Genomic DNA, 14,668 nt, shown 5'->3' on the forward strand with positions numbered 1-14,668 from the left:
TTTTTTAAAGGTTTTATTGGCTCTAGTGGCCTTTATATGATAGTGAATTTCCACGAAAGTGGGTAATAAGAAAGGGGGAAAGACATGCAGCAAAGGTCACCAGGCCGGGATTCGAACCTGAGACATCAGCGTCAAGAACTAAGGCCTCCTTACGTGGGTTGTGCTGAACCCCTGCGCCACCACAGCATTGTGTTTTAAGACCATTTTCAGTTAATATAATAGCTAAGGCATAATGACTCAAGAATCAATGAACGTTTAACACTTCAGCTGGAAAACATTTTGAATATCCAAAAAAGTAGACAAAATAAAATGAGTTATGAAGTCTCTCTAAACAAAACTGTCCTTCACAAAAAGTGGCTAGTTGAGACAAAAGCTTTTTGTCACGCAGTTTTTGTCAGTGAGGGAGAGAGAAAAGAAAAAAACAACACAAAATGCAAATGGAAATTACTGAGCTCATTTTAATTTATCATGTGGTTAATTGATTTATTGCTTACTGCGACAGGCCTAGCCACAACAAAACAGAAAATGTTCATTTTGTTCCGCCACATGCTGTACAATTTTTAAAAAAGATTTTAGAAGGGCATTTTTTTTTTCCTTCAGTGTAAAAAGGGCAGGCACTCTAGCATCTCCTAGTGTCTACCTGTGCACGTTACTGCACATGTGCATCCTTGTTTCAGGTGATTTGAATGGCAAATTATAATGGAAATTAGAATCAGGTTCAACTGGTGACCTAGTTTTTTTCCCCCTTGCATCCACTTTACTGATAGAATCACTGGTTTTGGTTGCAGACGCATGAGGGGAAACAAAACTTTGAATATGAAAATCACATTGTGATCAAAACCTCTGAATCTAAACAGGAAAGCGTATACACACACACACACAAGCAAAAACCAAATGCAAATACAAACAAACACACACACACACACCCTCTGTACATAAATTTACATTTTATAGTGAGAGACGAGTGTGTGCAAAGCCAAACAAAAGACCCTCCTGTGTTTCTGAACAAAAAAAATAAACCATTTGGGGGAAGAGCTCCTGTTGCTTCAAACAGTCAAACACAGCGTTGTTACTCTGTTTGTCAAACCTGTGGCTTCGGGTCTCTTCTGCAAACAAATATATCTGTGTGGCGGCTAAACATAGATGAGTAAAGTCAGAATCTACCAAAGAAGGTGTAGCTTGCAAATATATATATATTGTTTTGACTTCAATGAGGTTTTCGGGGGGGGGTTCTTTTTTTACAACAATTAAAAATGCTCTTTATATCTTAAAAGAATGAAAAGAGCATGAATTAAATTTTTTAGATGAAAAAAATAATAATATTGATGAGTTATTATAGTACAGTTAAAGTTTAGACTTAAAATTGTGGCAAGACTACAAATAAAAACATGAGTATCTAGGTGCAAAACTAGTAGAAATCACAAAAAACTGATTCCATTTCACAATCATGCACTACTTCTTGTTGGTCTGCTCTTACCTGCAAACTGTAGAGTAACTGAGTCAAGGTTTGGACACCCTCAGCAGCCTGTTAGAGAAAAAAAATTCAAATACCAATCCAGGTCAATATATCAATCATGTCTTTTAATGCAATATTTAACATCAGTGTCAAAATTATTCAAAATAACAAGCTGCATGGGGAGTTCAAAATGCATTTCAATCACGGTAAGAGTAGATTCATGTAGCAATTGCGCCCCCTCCAGGCAAAATGCATCAATACAGCATCATTTAGAAGCCCCCACCACCTGACAGGAGCCGATAAGAAAACGATTCATTCTTATCGGTGTAATTTAGCTCACAGGTCATAAAGGGTGCAGAGAGCAGCACAAACGCACTAACGGCTTTGGAACAAGCCTCCATATCTATTTTTAATGCTGCAGGATCTTTAAGAGCTAAATGGACTTCCCTTTATTATGAGTCTATCAATAATTCACAACATTAAGATTGAAATGTAATTCTAACAGACGGTGATCAATTATTAAAGGAACACTAGGCTGATATCTGTAAATAGGGTGGAAAAAAAACCGGAACCAACCTGGGAGAGGCTGTGTTACCTCTGCAGCCCCACTTTACCTGAACTGCAGCAGTAATGGGTGGATGCTTTTAATAACAATTTACTGCATAAAACTAGAAAAACAACCATTAAAAGAAATGAATTTCTACCTCAACGTCAACTATACTCTGGTGGTTTTTCTGCGAGTCAGACGTAGGCTGAAGGTCAAAACCGTCGCTCCGGTTTCCCCCGTTTTCCTCCGAAGTGTCGGATGAGGGATCGGACAGAGCGGCGGGGCTGATGGGAAACACCGAGTCCGAGTCCTGGCTGTGACTCCACAGAGAGCGGGCCTTGGACGACAGCGCGGCTTTGAGGTTCTCAGCTGGAAAGCAAATGAAAGAAAAGAAAAACACGTGGCTGAAATAAAAGAACGATACTGAGCAAGAGCAGCACACAATGGAAAACAAAGTATAATATAAGCATGTTAATATTTTAAGAGACTAGTTTTTTTTTAACATTTTCGTCAGAAATATAGATCATCTCTATTTCAAATCTACAACACTTCATCAAATCAGGACATGAGATTCGTTAATCACACGACCAAAGATTAGTTTATCTGTAATTGACCCTGATTGGCAAGTCAAACATGTAAAAAATATACATATATTTTTTGCTCATTAAACACATCAATAGTCAGAACTCCCAGCATTTCTAGTCAGTTAACACGTCAAGAAACAGCATGTACCCTGATGCACTATTTTCAAGTCAAATATAAATCTGATGAATATGAAGGAGCATGCTTTAATACAGAAATAGAAATAATATTTCCATTCCTTAATTTCTGCTATATTTGACACTACTACCTCTTTAAAAATCCTGCAGCATATATATTTTTTTCTCTTTTATGTGTCAAAATGTGAATGCAAATCAAAAGTATTAGAGGTAGAAGTCTCCAAAACAGTAAAATTGTTCCTCTTATTTTGAATTCGTAGGATTATATAGAAACACACAGCAGCATATGAAACAGTTTTTTTCTTTTTAGGAATGTACTTTTTTTAATCTTTAAGAAAATGCAATACTGTCTGAAAACTCACTCTGAAAACTAAATGAAATTATTTAAATTATTCAATATTGTTTCAGTTTTGACAATCAAATAAAATTTCCTACATTTTTGGATTAATCAGTACTGCAAAGAAACCCTGTCTTTATGGATTTGTGGTGATATTTCAGCTAAGAAGGCAGAGATTTGTATGCATCATCTAAGTAAAACATGGCTAGAAATGCTATACTGTTATGTCCCACCTTCTTGCAGAGCAGCAGCCAGTAGCGCAGCGGCCTGCGGCAGCTCCTCTGACTGAGGCTGCACCAGCAGTCGCGGCTCCAGCAGCGCGGCGTCCGTCCTCTCGCTCAGCGCGGACAGCTCTGTGTAGATCTGCAGCTTCTCCTCCAGGCTGGAGCAGATCTGCTGGTCTTGACTCGTCAAGCTCTCTGATGCGCAGTTTCAGGCATTTCAAAAATTAGAAAAAAATAAAAATGTCTACCTCCCAACTCCAGTTGGCAGAATATACACAACACCTACTTGGAACGAATTTACCTTGCAACTTGAGGATCTTCTGGAAACGAGCCTCAGCAGTTCGCTTCTCCTCTTCTGATTCACTTGCGTATTCCTCAGGTTCCTCAGGGCAGCTGAGTCAAACGATAAAAAACAACTAACAATATAGGAGTATAGTTAAACATTTTTACATTTTGTCACGTTACAACTACGAATTCAAATATTTGTTCTTTCTGGATTTTATATGACGGACCAACACAAGGTAAAGTAGAAGCGATTTTTTATGTTTTGCACATTTCTTCGGAACAAATCTAATGTCTCTAAATTAAACCCAGTACACACGCATAGGTGTTTAGGATTCAGGTGTTTTTCAGATACACTCTCAGTTAGGCTACGCTTGTCACCAAATATTGTTTAACTTGTACCATGTTCTTTCCAGTGATAACTGTTATTATGCATGCATCTGTTGTTTGTTGTAGTTTCTTGGTTTCATTGTTTTTCTCTTTTTGAAAGTTTAGAGTCAGATTTCTAGGGTGTCTACTTGTGTTCTCTCTATGCCTCTTTTTCACTGTTTTCCCTTTAAACCTTTTCCCCAGCTTCCCGTCCCTTTCTTTTGTGACTATTACATTTGAAATAAGCTCAAAGACGAAAGTCTTAAAGCTTCGCTTGTGAAAGTACATGTGTTTGGCTTCACTTTGACACTCGTACAACAATTGTGAGAGAGAAAAATAAAAAACATACAGTCTTGGAGTCACATGATGCTTTGAATTTCGTGGTTGGAATGTAACAAAATATGAACGTATGAATAAATCACAAGGCTCGGAACATTCCAGACACAAACCGACCTTTCTACGGCCTCTCTAATGAGCCTCATCCAGGTATTTCGCTCCTCTTTGGATGAAGTGTGGACCTCGTACATTTCTGGGCCTGCAGAAGAGGCGCTGATCAAAAACATCCCTTTCTCCTCGTTCGCCACTTCTCGAACTATTAACTTCTGCAGCGCGATGACAGGAGGCTTTTGGTCCTGTGGAAAAAGCGTAGAAAATCCCTTAGAGTGCTAAAGGCAAGGATGATAGTAACTCCGATGATATTTATTTCTTACACTCACCACAGTAGCAAATGTGTATTTCTGGTCTTTCTCTTGAAGGAAGACGAGTACGTCTGTGAGGAGGAGCGCCAGGACATCTACGACAGTCAACATAAGCAGAAAGTAATGTCACAAGATCAGTTTCAATATAATAACTCAATCACATTAACTGTGGAGTAACAATCAGTAGGGAATCAGATATTCTCACCTTTAAGGCGACTAGTGGCGGTCTTCCACAGCAGCATGCCCTGGTGTCTGAGAGTTTGACCCATCATGTCCTGCTTGCGGAAGGTGTTGCCGCTCTTCAGCTTGGCCGCGCTGCGGTTCTCCATGCGGTTCCACACTTCCTGTAGTCTCTGGTGGCGCTCGTATTCGCTGACTCTCACGTCCACGCCCGCTATCGCGTCCCGAATGTGAGTCAGGGCTTTGGAAAGGTTGGCATGCTCCTCCGTTTGCTCTGGAAGATCAGAAAGGACAAAAATATAGAACAATTTGGTGTACTTGTTTCAGTCTCTGCAGTGACTGTGATTTAACAGCAGAGGGCAGTTGCTGCCTAACCTTGAGTGTAGTGTAGGATCCTCTCCAGTAGCACTGGGTATTTTGTGATCCTTTGAGTTACCAGCAAAATGCATTCTGGGATCTCTCTCCGTCGCACCAAAGAGTTATGACCTTGTTGCTTTAAAAATGTATATATTTTATTACACAATGTTTAACTCCACTGAATTGTAACTATGCTAACTAAGATTTAGGACAAGAAATACCTTAATGAAGCTTTGAAATCTCTTATTATGCTGCATGAGATCCTTAAAAAAGGCTACTGCTTCGTTGTGATGACTGCAGAATTCTCCGTACACCTGCTTCATTTTTTCTCCATTCTCTCCTGAAAACTACAGACAGGTTTCATTATTGCACTGCACTCTACTACATTGGTAATTTGTAAGGTTAGTGCCAACCTGTCGGAGCAAGATGTCACCGATTTGCTGTATCAGGTAGTTCCCGTGACCCGGGGGCTGCCCGGAGCTCTGACGCCGCTCCTTCATGGCAGCGAAGAAGGCGTGGTGGAAGGCGAGCAGCTGGTCCAGGCAGGGGAACACCCGCTCCACCGACTCAGTGTCCAGCTGCACCTCTTCCTTCATGCCTCGCCGGAAAACCTCGGCCATGATGTGCAGAGTCTGAAGGTGGTGGAGCTCGGTCTGCATCAGCTCTGTGTCGGGTCAAACGCTCGATCAGTACCAGCTACAAACGTCAATCCAAAGTCAAATATTGTTGTAATGTGAAAGAAAAAAAAAAGAGATTTAACTAATACAGATGAAGGCAAAGACTTTTCTTTTTTCGTTTTTTTCTTCTGCTTCACAACTATGCAACAACTTCATATTGGTCTTTCATAACTCATGGTGTCAAGAGGAAAAGAAATGCTGCACAAAAATGTTACTCAATCTGACAATTTTTTAAACATTCATGTGATTACAGCACATGAGAAAACAAATCATCCCTTTAACATTTGCTTACCGTAGATAACATCCTGCCTCTTGACAGCCCGCTTGTCTTGCCTCTTGCAAAACTTGTGCTCCACCGTCAAACTCCACGACTCGGCCTCGTAATCAGCAGAATCCGCTAATACGTTGCCGTGAGTCTGAATGTACGAGTCCACACAGTCTGAGGAGAGAGAAAGGTACAAAATGACTTCTGATCGTTTATTGGTTTTTTTAATAAACAGTCTTCACTACGCTTTTAAAACGGACGTCCGCTTTGATATATTTTGTTCTCAGCATTTGCTTGCACTTTGAGCAAGTAGCATGCAAAGAAATTCAGTTAAAAAGACTCATTTCTTTTCCCATCCTTATCAGCCACATCCACCATTAGCTGGCTGTGAGGGAAAAAAATTAGAGGCTAAATTTGGAAGATGCCAAGCCTAATTAAAAAAAAGAATTGTGCTCAACTCAGTTCAGAAGAAATGCTGAACTGAACCAAAAGATTTTTCGCCATCAGATATAAACGGTGAGATGATCAAGAATGTTGATTCTCAACACATTTTTGAAGATCAAATACTATAATGTCATTTTTATGTTCATTTAAATTGACTTAAGCTTAAATATCACTAAGAGGTCATACATAGTACATTCAAACGTACAGCGGGAGGGACTCCAGGAATAACTGGAGAAGCCATAGAAAAATAATTATTGAAAATTCGATGGAAATTTAATTTCCCCTTTACTTTCAAACCATTTGAAGTAAAAATTATGACTGTGAAAAATGCTTTTTCTTATTTTTTTTCCACAAACATCTATTATTGAAGATCTTTTTTTGAGATAAGAAACTTGCTTTTCTTCAGTCATTTACCACATTGAGGGAATGAGTGCCAGACTATGTGGGTTAAAAGCAACGCATTTATTTTAGAGGTGTACAAAGGAATTGGTTGTGACCAGAAAAAGCTGACTTTAAGGTTGAACAGACCCTCAAAAATCTGATATTATTTTGGTCAGAGTAGGCAACAAACCCAAGCGTTAACAGATTATGCCAACAACAACACAACAACCAGTTGTTTTAGCAACAAGACTAGAAGTTCGCTGCAGCATTTTCAGTGTCAGGGAGGTGTTTCAAAATTAAACCAATGTCAAAGCACAAAAACTGTAAGAAACAGATTAAAATAAAATGACATTTATTTTGCACACAGACATGCTAGCTGTTCTTTGATTCAATGTGGGTCGACTTTTGGAGATTTTAGTTAGGGAATTAGTCTACATTCTAAAAAATACACTTGGAAAAATGTATTTATTTATTTTTTTGCAATTACAATAACCTAATTGCTAATTCAAGATGCTAAAGGTAGATTTAAATTTCAGCTCAACAGAAGCCATTTCACTAACAGAGTGTGGCATTGCCTCCGCTTATGAAAAATACAAATATTGTCTGCTAATGATAGAAAATCTAGAGCAAAACATTTTGATTGGTGAAAAATCAGGATCTAGCTTTACGAAGCAGGAGAACAGAAACCGTAATCGACGCATGTCTAGTTTTTGTTTTGCTTTGTGGATTTTTTCAACATGAAGCCTTACTGGATCTCATACCGTCTCCGAAGGATGACTCATTAGAGGCAGAGGAGCCCGGAGTTGGCAGGAGCTCCTCCGAGTGGCTTTTCGGCCTCAGGGCTTCAGATTCTGTCTCTGAACTCTCGCTGAGCATACTGTACCACAAAGTAGAAGACGGGAGTGTGTTATTACTGTTATCATTCCATTAATCTATATAATAAACTACGATTGCTCAATGACCTGTCACTGTTGGGTAAGCTTCCAGGCAAAGAGCATGACTGTGTCCCAGTGTCCTTCCTCTCCCTTGGGGTGAGGACAGGTTGAGAAGCAGAAATGGGGATCACAGAATGGGAAGGACTGTCTCTCACTGTGAAGTCTGAGGGGAAAGCAGACAAAGATCCATTGTAATATTAAAAAATAAAAAAAAGCAAATGGTAAACTTTTTTCTGCATTGTTTTGTTAAATCTGTAATGATCGACTTAGACTCTGTAAAATCTTACTCTGTGGAAGAGACGCCGTCTTGCTTTTCTCCACGGTCATCGCACATCTATCCTGTAGTTTCTAAGTAACATATAAGAAAATCTGATTAAAACTCTATTCAGATCATTTTATTTTTTAACCCTTTCATGCATAGTGGTCACTACAGTGGACAGCTATCTAAAAGCCATTTTCTTGTGCTTCCTGTGGATTTTTATGTTATAAATGCACACAGACCACTGAAGTGGACACTAATGCATCATAAAATATACCATCAACTTCTGGCCATCAGCTGCAAATGCAAGAAATTATTTTTGTTAAATACAATATGGCCGACAGACAAAAAAGCATGAGAACCGACCCGGTCCCTCCTTCTACTGTAGACGACTCTTGCAAGTAAAAAAAATATTGTGACATCAGATAACCCCTAAGGAACAATACTACTGATGTAGGAACAATACTACTGATGTATTTTTCAAATAACTTTGTATTTGGACAAAATAACAATTGATCACATAAAAATAAAAATAAAAATTATTTTTACAAAAAAAATTTCCTACCTTTTTTATGCCTTAAGAAAAAAATTTTTAAAAATGGAAAAAAAATTCTGACACAAAGGATCATAATTCATGCATGAAAGGGTTAAGTAGAGAACCAAATAAAAAGCGGACCAACCTTCAAGCACGGTGGGACAGACTCCTTACAGCTCTTATGGACAATAGCAGTGCAACCTGAGGGAGGAACAAATCACTGCTGATTTCAGTCGGATGACTCTGGTGTGTGTGAGTTTACCTTTCACTCACCTGAACAGTGCAGAAGGTCCTTTCCAGAAGCTGGTTTGTCACACACCACACACAGTGTGGGACCTAAACAGGGGCCCGTTCCAAACCAGTGGCCATTCAGGTGCCTATCCTTGGCTTCTCTGTCCTTCCCTTTCCCCTTCGAAAACCATGCCAGAGACATAGGTGTCAACAGCCAAACCGCACAGATAATTACACCTACATCTACAGTGTAACGGTTGCATTAAAGACAAGCTTCAGACAATGTCTTCTAAAGTTTCGATTTCACACGTTAAATATACCTCGAGCCCAAGGGGGAAAAAAAACAAAACATGGCAGCAAATCCCGCCTCTCTCCAAGCTGTAAGAAAAGTCCTGGGACTCTGAAGCAGACCAAAGTGTAAACAACAGATTGAAATCGGGGAGGGTTTCCAGTCCCTGTGCTGACTCGACAACCGCGGATTAATCATTGAAAGGAAAGAGGCCGGACACCATGTTTGGTCTGTCGCTCTGACCTTGAGTTATTCCCAGAACTGTTTCCTGGTTGTGTCTCCCAGAAAGACAAAAGACAATCGCATAGTTCATACCAGAGACCAGAGCTGGGAACTGTAAAGCTTCAGCATCTTTATTGAGACTAAAACTGAGACTGGAAGTGGGATTTATTTTATTCAGTACAGTGCTACTGTTCCAAAAACACTCCATAATAGTGTTAGGATCAGGCTACGAAAATGATGGGTAATGTTGAGTTCAAGGTGGAGCGATCAATTTTGTGGGATTTATTATAACAACTTAAAATGAAAAGAAAGGATTTTAAATTAAAATTATTAAGATGTACAGTAAATGGCTCTAAAAATAAACATCCTCATCATGAACTAGTTTTGTAGTGTAACTTTATCACTTAAAATCAGAAATATTTTGTAATGTTTCAAATCAATTAATATTTATTGATGATCACACGGAACCAAGTGTGGGGAAGAAATTTCAAGCAGCAGCAGAATTAACAATCCGAACCATGATGTCTGTTTTGGGAGTTTGCACCCAGTTTATTGATATCATAATAAACCACAATTTGTATAATAACAGCTAAAAGTATTAAACCATACTGTTATTGCTTCTGCTTAGTTCCAGGTACTGCAGTCTGACCCGTTTTTCTGAACAGCCACAAAAACCGAGCCTTAACGACAACATTGATGCTCCTCCAATATGCATCCCCAGTTGGAAATCTGCAGTTTGGCTTGTTGGTTTTACCTTGTTCTTGTTGCGTGTGCTGGACATCCTGTTCTTCAGAAAGCTGAATGTGCGAATGACTTTATACTTCTCTGACTCTGCCTTGGTGGGAATGTTGCACTTCTCCAACTCTTCTTCTTCAATCCTGCACAAAAAAAAAAGGTCCCAAAGTTTTGCAACTCCAGATACAGAGTGGATGATTTTCATAAGGCAGACTCAAAATTATCACATTTTTTTCTTCTTCTTCCTGGGAAGTAAAGAAAACAACAAAAGCAAGCAGAACTGGCTGGTTTTGAGATAAATCTCCAGGCAAATGAAATGTATCCGGTTAGTTTAAGGTGCAAAGGTTCATTCTCAAATCGGATGTGTTTCGGAGCGGAGCATTCCCGGAGAGTCAAAGCATCTCCAGAATCCTTTTTGTTAGTAAGTAAAATGTAAGAAAACAGTTTTCCACTTCTGCACTGCTGGGACGTGAGAGTGAGTAAGAGGTAGAAGCAGAGGTAAAGGCTACAAATATCCAAGACGGACTAAGACGCCTGTGCATGCTACAGTCAGTGGGAGCTCAAGTTGCTCTAGCGCTGTTTGGAGCCAGATGGGGAAGGAGCTACCAGTTTTGTTTTTGGTTAGTATCTTCAGCTGTGGGACAGTCAGGGAGAGGTCAACAGAGGTCGGTCCCGTACACATACTCTTTGAGAAACTCAGACAGGGTGAGATGCTGCAGCGACTCTGCCAGCTCAGCGCTGCCCTCATCATCAGCGGACTGGGCCCGCTTACGGAACCTAACCTCTCTGGAAAACACACGGACACACACACTGAAGCTTTGTGAAGCCATACAAATAAAAAGACATCATACACTGTAAAATATTAAAGTTTATCTCTGCGATTTACAGCCGGTCTGATTTCTTCCTCTAAGACTAAGTAGTTATCAGGGAGAAAATGGATGGCAATGAAATATTTGACTGTGATTGGGTTGGAACAGGAGCTAAATGATGAAGTGAATATAAAACGTAAATAATGAAGTCGTTTTATTTTAGCCAGAAGCCACAAGTTAAACCATCCCCTCCTTTAAGAAAAGTATCGGCAGCATCATGCTTTAGGATAATAGTTGAAGCGAAGGTGGGAGGAGTTAAATATCAGTAAATACAGGGCAAACTTTGATAAAAACCTATTAGAGGCTGCAAAATACCTGAGGTAGAGAAGTTCACCTGTTGTATGTTTTGGGTGATAATGACCCAAAACATACAACCAGAACTACTATGGAATCCATTTGAAAACAGACAGGGATGAGTGAGTTAGCGAAGTCTTGCTAAGTTTTTTTTTAACTAAAGAAATATTCCTTCTACTTGACAACTATGCTCTACTTTGTTTTGGTCTATCACATGCAAAGTGACAGAATGTAAAAAAAAAAGAGAAAGAAATTCAAGATATATTAAGATATTCAGTGAAACTGCAAAGAAAAAAAAAATAAGAGTCTGGTATAAAAAATTAATACCTTTTATCATTGGACTGCTCTGAAATGCTGGAGGCTCTTTGTTCTGCGGAGAGATGCAACGAGAGAAGCTGTTAAAGTCCTTGATAGACAACAAAAAGAAAAGCTGCAAAAACAATAATAATAATAAAGCCTCAATAACTTTCAGTCTTAATGGTTTGAGATTTGAAAATCAGGAGTGTTTGTGACGAAGGCAAACAAACTGTCTGATCTTCTTCATCCATTCTGAAAACTGATCTGAGATGTACAGTAGCTGTGCTGATATATATGACAACTTCATCAAAACAGGAATAATAAATATTAAAGCAGAAACTCCATTTTATCATGAATCCTTCCAGATTACAAGAAAATAGCAAAAAAAAACTATGACAAAGTACTTCATTAATTTCAATTTATCTACAACTTGTAAAGGGAGCTTTTACTCACATGCATTTATTTTCATGCTATATTGTCATTTAAGTTAAAAAGAGGCACTATTTAAATTATGTCTTTAAGTTTTTTAAGATTAGGATTAACTAAAAGTAGAAATAAAGCTATTCACAGAAATCAAAACTCGACAAACTCACTTTTAAATAAGAGTTCCTATTAATGGAGCTAAATTCATGTCTTTTTAAACCGTTAAAGAAAATATTGGCTTGATTGTCACCTAATTCTCCTTCTTTTTACCATCTAAATAAGTTTATTTTGCAGATTTTAACATTTTAGAGATAGGAATAACCTAAAATGAGACAGGAAGCCCAAAATTAATAATCACACAGTTCTGCTAGCTAGAAATGTAAATTCTTATTTTAATAACTTTCCATCTTCAGATGTTGTATCCTTGCATTCCCAAATACTCAGCCTCACTTACACACATTTACACACACACGCGCGCGCACAAGTAGAAGTGCTCTCAGTGAAGTGCTGGGTGTGGTGCGGTGGCTGCAGCCGTCCAGTACTTACTGCCCGGGTGGAGCAGAGACAGAGACAGGGTGGATTTAGACAGAGAGAGCGCCTGAAGGAGAGATCGGCTGTGGCTGACGCTGTGGAGAACGCCATCTACAGGGCACAGTGGACAGAAGGCGGCTAACACAACCACTGCAGGAGGAGGGTGCAAACTATCAGCGGGAACAGTGCAGTCAGGTTCCAGCAGAGAGAGACTCAGCAGGGCATTACGCAGGAGGGTTTGTGTCATTTGACAAATAGGGTGAAAAATTTGTATTTCTTTTTAGAAAATGTGGTGTTTAAATGTGCTGCATTTTGAAGCAAAATAATGTCAAATATGGATATTTTCGAACCCCGTCAAGCTGCACTGTCCAACAACTACGTGAACATGACTGTACTTTATATTAGCGTTAAGACTGTAGCTCACAAATTAACACGACATGTAAGATTATTCCATTAGTGGAAGAAAATATCAGGAAAATTAGCCATATGTTAGACTGAAATGCTCTGGGTGTTAAGCGGACTGAGTTTTACCGACCAGGGCTGCCTTCCGGCGTGTGGCTGTCCCTGGGGTTGCGACTAGGACAGAACTTGGAGTACGAATAGGAATAGGAGCGAAGTCGAACGCCGTCCTCACTCAAGTCCTACACGGCAAAAATACAAATCGAGGCAAAAATAAATAAGTAACAGGCGTGAAAAGAAATGTTTATGAAAGAGACTGCTAATTTTACTTTGGAGATGGGTTCGCACGCCGAGGCCGACTGGCTCCGAGTGCAAGTGAGATCGGGAGCTGGAGGCGGAGTTTCCTTCTTGTCTTCGCTTCTACCAACGTCTGAAAACAGCCGGGAAAGCAGAGACTTTGGCCCCGGACCTTCTTCCTCACTGTCCACTTCCAGGGCCACCAGGCTGGGCGGTGGGGGGAATAAAAACATCATAAGTACGTCATGAAAATAGAAACACTGGCACATAGAGACTTCAACAAAAGAAAAGGTAACACCTGATGTCGCAGGTTTCCAATGGCGGGCTGATTGGCTCAGTGAAGGGCCGACAGCTCACACCGGTGAGGGCCCGATCGACTGGTGAAAGAGAGACGGACCCAGGGAGGAGATCTTCACAGCGGGGATGAGGCGGAGGGGTGTCGGTCGCAAGAAGAAGATCATCGGGGTCCCACAAGCCGCCGTCAGTCCCCGTGCTGTCACGCGTCACATCATCTATTTTTAGCTCTTCACAAGCCTAAAGTTTAGAGTAGAAATTTTTTTAAAAGGGTTTTAAAAAGTTGAGGATATCATTAATTAAAAAAGAAAATGAACAACCTGAGTCTGCTGGGTGTGATCTGAGTCGTTGACGATGGAGCGTAAAGGGTCCGAAGTCCGCTGGCTGAACTGGTTCTGAACTTCTCTGTCCCGTCTGGGGTGCCCGTTTACTAAAACAAACACACAGCAAAAATCTCATTACGCCTGCCAATGTGGTCTGTTAAATCCTCCCCATATATTTGCTCAGTCATTTTTTTTTTTATCTAACAATGCCAGATTGTTGTTTTTATAGAGCTGAAGGATTTATTACCAGACTGCCTGGTGAGAAATTACTTTAAAATCCTAACAATTCATCAAAACCTTAGCCAGATACGTGGATGTCTGCTTAGAGACCGCAGCTTTTCAGAGTAATCTAAAGTAATACGACAAATAATCCAGAAAAAAAAAAGTTTACAACACACACAGAAACGCCAAACTTAGAGAACCGATTATGTCACAATGCTGGACTATTAGGATATATTTACTTTCTCCTGGCCCGTATTACCCCATGCTTTATTCTGGTTCAGGATTTTCTTCCGTCTTTTTTCAAACCACAACACATCACTCTCTCTTTGCACAAATGTCAAGGCTTAGAGAGAAGAAAGGAAAATGTGATGAGCTGCTGCATACCTACTCCTGTTTGACCTTTAAAGGATTGTTTTTGTAAAAACCTCTACACATCATCCTCGCCGACAGGCCCCATGTGTTTGGTGAAAAATAAGGTGGATTACATTGACTTTCTCTGAGTCAGGGCCCTTCGCTGTGATACATCTGCTTAATGTTTATGCTCACTCTTCTAATATAAAACGGTCAGGTCTTAAAT

General features: G+C 39.8%; 1 protein-coding gene across 5 annotated transcripts in view; it reads right to left on the minus strand.

The window, feature by feature from the left end:
• The window catches only part of arhgef28a (Rho guanine nucleotide exchange factor (GEF) 28a), a 50,285-nt gene that overhangs the window by 11,986 nt on the left and 23,631 nt on the right, over positions 1-14,668 (minus strand). The window contains exons 10-33 of one of the 5 annotated variants that reach the window (XM_032569827.1): positions 13,867-13,976; positions 13,551-13,786; positions 13,285-13,459; positions 13,092-13,197; positions 12,572-12,667; positions 11,633-11,675; positions 10,827-10,928; positions 10,162-10,285; positions 8,939-9,074; positions 8,811-8,866; positions 8,159-8,219; positions 7,899-8,034; positions 7,698-7,813; positions 6,139-6,285; positions 5,583-5,833; positions 5,391-5,516; positions 5,188-5,305; positions 4,838-5,086; positions 4,651-4,727; positions 4,388-4,566; positions 3,585-3,676; positions 3,293-3,478; positions 2,161-2,372; positions 1,478-1,525 (exon numbers count right to left, since the gene is read on the minus strand). In XM_032569827.1, coding sequence (XP_032425718.1) covers positions 1,478-1,525; positions 2,161-2,372; positions 3,293-3,478; positions 3,585-3,676; positions 4,388-4,566; positions 4,651-4,727; positions 4,838-5,086; positions 5,188-5,305; positions 5,391-5,516; positions 5,583-5,833; positions 6,139-6,285; positions 7,698-7,813; positions 7,899-8,034; positions 8,159-8,219; positions 8,811-8,866; positions 8,939-9,074; positions 10,162-10,285; positions 10,827-10,928; positions 11,633-11,675; positions 12,572-12,667; positions 13,092-13,197; positions 13,285-13,459; positions 13,551-13,786; positions 13,867-13,976 — 3,182 coding nt within the window. Of the gene's footprint in view, positions 1-1,477; positions 1,526-2,160; positions 2,373-3,292; positions 3,479-3,584; positions 3,677-4,387; positions 4,567-4,650; positions 4,728-4,837; positions 5,087-5,187; positions 5,306-5,390; positions 5,517-5,582; positions 5,834-6,138; positions 6,286-7,685; positions 7,814-7,898; positions 8,035-8,158; positions 8,220-8,810; positions 8,867-8,938; positions 9,075-10,161; positions 10,286-10,826; positions 10,929-11,632; positions 11,676-12,571; positions 12,668-13,091; positions 13,198-13,284; positions 13,460-13,550; positions 13,787-13,866; positions 13,977-14,668 lie in introns of all 5 variants that reach the window. The other 4 variants (XM_032569826.1, XM_032569828.1, XM_032569829.1 and 1 more) reach the window with 4 other exon arrangements.

Source organism: Xiphophorus hellerii, chromosome 8 (genome assembly GCF_003331165.1).
Source record: "Xiphophorus hellerii strain 12219 chromosome 8, Xiphophorus_hellerii-4.1, whole genome shotgun sequence".
NCBI classification, from domain to species: domain Eukaryota; kingdom Metazoa; phylum Chordata; class Actinopteri; order Cyprinodontiformes; family Poeciliidae; genus Xiphophorus; species Xiphophorus hellerii.